We start from the raw sequence: 2,426 nt of genomic DNA, 5'->3' as shown, positions 1-2,426 counted from the left end.
TTATATTCAAAGTTTCATACAGGGAAAATTGAAGGAAACTTTCTTTAAAATTGAAGTAATCACCGCGTATTATTTCATTAAATCAATAGTTTCATTTTATCTCATCTCATTTTATTTCATCTCATATAATTATTATAATTTTTTAAAATTATAATATAAAATATAATAAATAATTCAAAATTTTTAAATCTAAAAAAAAATTAATATTAAAAAATTATATTATAATAATATTTTATTTAATTTTTAACAAAAAAATCTCATTTTATCTTGTAATCAAACAAAATACACAGTTCTATATCTATAAAATTGTAAAAAAGAAGCAAAATCTTTTCCACCCTTAAGTACAATTAAAATGGTTAAAAATAAATAAAATAAAATACAGCCCATCATGGAAACGGAACCCATATTTGCCAAACCTTAATATCACAATCCAAACTACCACTGTAAACCAGATATGAACTCCCAGAATCAGAAGTTCTTCTATCCCCATCACCATGATCAACAACCGCATCCAAGCACTTAACTGGGCGTCTGTGCCCTTCCAACACAGCCAGACAAGAGTAGCTCTTCTCAATTCCTCCCCTCCAGATCCTAACAGTGTTGTCGGCCGAGCCACTGCACACCATATCCGACACCACGGCCAAGCACAGAATCGCCTTCGTGTGGCCCCTAAGCGCGCCCACTAGCGCCATATGTCCAACGCCAGCACCATCCATGGCTTCCCTATCCCTCTCCCACACCAGAATTGACCGATCGCACGCGCCGGAATAGAGCACAGACCCATCACTGCGTAGAGCCAAGGCATTAACGGCTGACTTGTGCTTCTCTAATGTAGCCACTAGTGAATGCTTTTTATCTCCCGTTTGATTCTTCCATACCTTGATTTTCATATCCGCCGAACCAGTGTAAACAAACCCATCTCCGGATAATACTAAAGCATTGATTGCATCGTCATGCGCATTCCTCAGAGACTCCAAGCACTTAAAGTCTGAGGTTCGCCAAATCTTGAACGTCCTATCCCACGAACCCGAGTAGAGAAGAGAACCGTCCCTGGATATAGCAAGTGCCGAAACAGTATCAACATGATGTACCCACGTGGACTTCTTGTGCCGCCGCACCTCCACGTAATTCTTGGCCGAGAAAAGCCTTGAAAAACGATCATTAAGCGTGGGGAGAGTGGCTATGCATGTGTATTTTTGGTTTTGGGTATTGTTATCGATCTTCCACACACGGACTTTGTGATCTTGATGGGCACTGAATAGTTTATCCCCCAAGACTACCAGAGCTTTAACCGCCCCGTTGCTTATAGCTACCGCTGTATCCGTCGACGAACTAGTTTCGAAGTCTCGGCTCCATATGCATATCTCGCCTTTAGAAGAGCCGTTGTAGAGGATTTTTCCTGCAACAGCTAAAGAGGAAACGTAAGAGTGGCCTTTGAGGGTGGAAACACCGAGAAGGAGAGCGGCGGGAGTAGGTTGTTCATGTTGTTGAGATGACGGGAAGAGAGAAGGAACAGAGGGGAGACTTGGTTGGGAAGAAAGGGATGAAGTTGATGATTCTGAGAGAAGGTGATTGGAGTGAGATTTATTAGACTCTTGGTCTGTACCGTGGCATGGCAATGGACAAGGAAGAAGTCCCATTTCCAATGTTCACAAAACTGAAAGATGCGAGAAAGAGTTAAAAGGAGGCATGGGGTGGTTGGGTTTTTATATTATCCACAAGAGGACGCGAAGAGTATCTGTTTTTTATATGAGGGGCACTCTGATAAACAACTACAAAAAAACAAATAAAGAGTGCATTTTAGCTAAGGTGACACTAAAATTCCATTAAATAATTATCAAATAAACAAACAAATAAATTTCGTTCAATAATTATCCAAGGTACAAAAGGAATGAGTAGGGGACTTTCCTACTAAAATTCCAAAACGCGTAAAATACCGTGTTTTGGCAGCATGAAAAATGAGCATAGGTAGTAAAATAGGAGCCAATTCTGTAAATTCTTGGCCAAGAGATTGCTAATTTGGTTTTGGACGAGAAAAGATCGATCAGCCACCACAAGAGCAGTCACTTGATAATCCATCGAAAGAGTAGTATTGATCAAGAACTATGGCAAAAAGGGTGCAATAATGAATCTTGTAGGACTTGATCGATTTAATGACATGATCTCCATTTCCCCATTCTTGAATGCCGAGAGCAAATGGTGTATGCTCGCACATCCTGGCAGAAGGGAGGATGCCATAAGTGGTAGAGACACCGTGCGGGGCAGGTGCCAACCCGTGAAATCTATGCATGTCTTAGGCGGCACGTGGGGTTTCTGGCATATGGTTGGATATTTCGCTGGAGGCTGGAGCATGTCCTGATAGGTAAAACAGATAAGAGGGTGGTGTTTTCTTGAAGAGGGAGATCAAGAGAGGTAAAAGGGCAATT

At 40.9% G+C, this 2,426-nt stretch overlaps 1 protein-coding gene across 1 annotated transcript; it reads right to left on the bottom strand.

Annotated features, from left to right (window-relative positions):
* Window positions 1-306: 306 nt before the first annotated feature.
* On the bottom strand, window positions 307-1,706 carry LOC122309060 (protein JINGUBANG). Its single transcript, XM_043122420.1, has one exon. It carries the CDS (start codon window positions 1,638-1,640, stop codon window positions 387-389), a length of 1,254 nt encoding a protein of 417 aa, XP_042978354.1. The 5' UTR covers window positions 1,641-1,706; the 3' UTR covers window positions 307-386.
* Window positions 1,707-2,426: the final 720 nt, after the last annotated feature.

The sequence above is a fragment of the Carya illinoinensis genome, chromosome 5 (assembly GCF_018687715.1).
Source record: "Carya illinoinensis cultivar Pawnee chromosome 5, C.illinoinensisPawnee_v1, whole genome shotgun sequence".
NCBI lineage: Eukaryota > Viridiplantae > Streptophyta > Magnoliopsida > Fagales > Juglandaceae > Carya > Carya illinoinensis.
Note: the sequence above shows the minus strand (reverse complement) of the source record. Positions and strands in the feature narration are given on the sequence as shown.

What these genes read in the sequence shown, in the direction of transcription:
- LOC122309060 (XM_043122420.1), bottom strand. Translation starts at nt 1,640, where the DNA reads ATGGGACTTCTTCCTTGTCCATTGCCATGCCACGGTACAGACCAAGAG.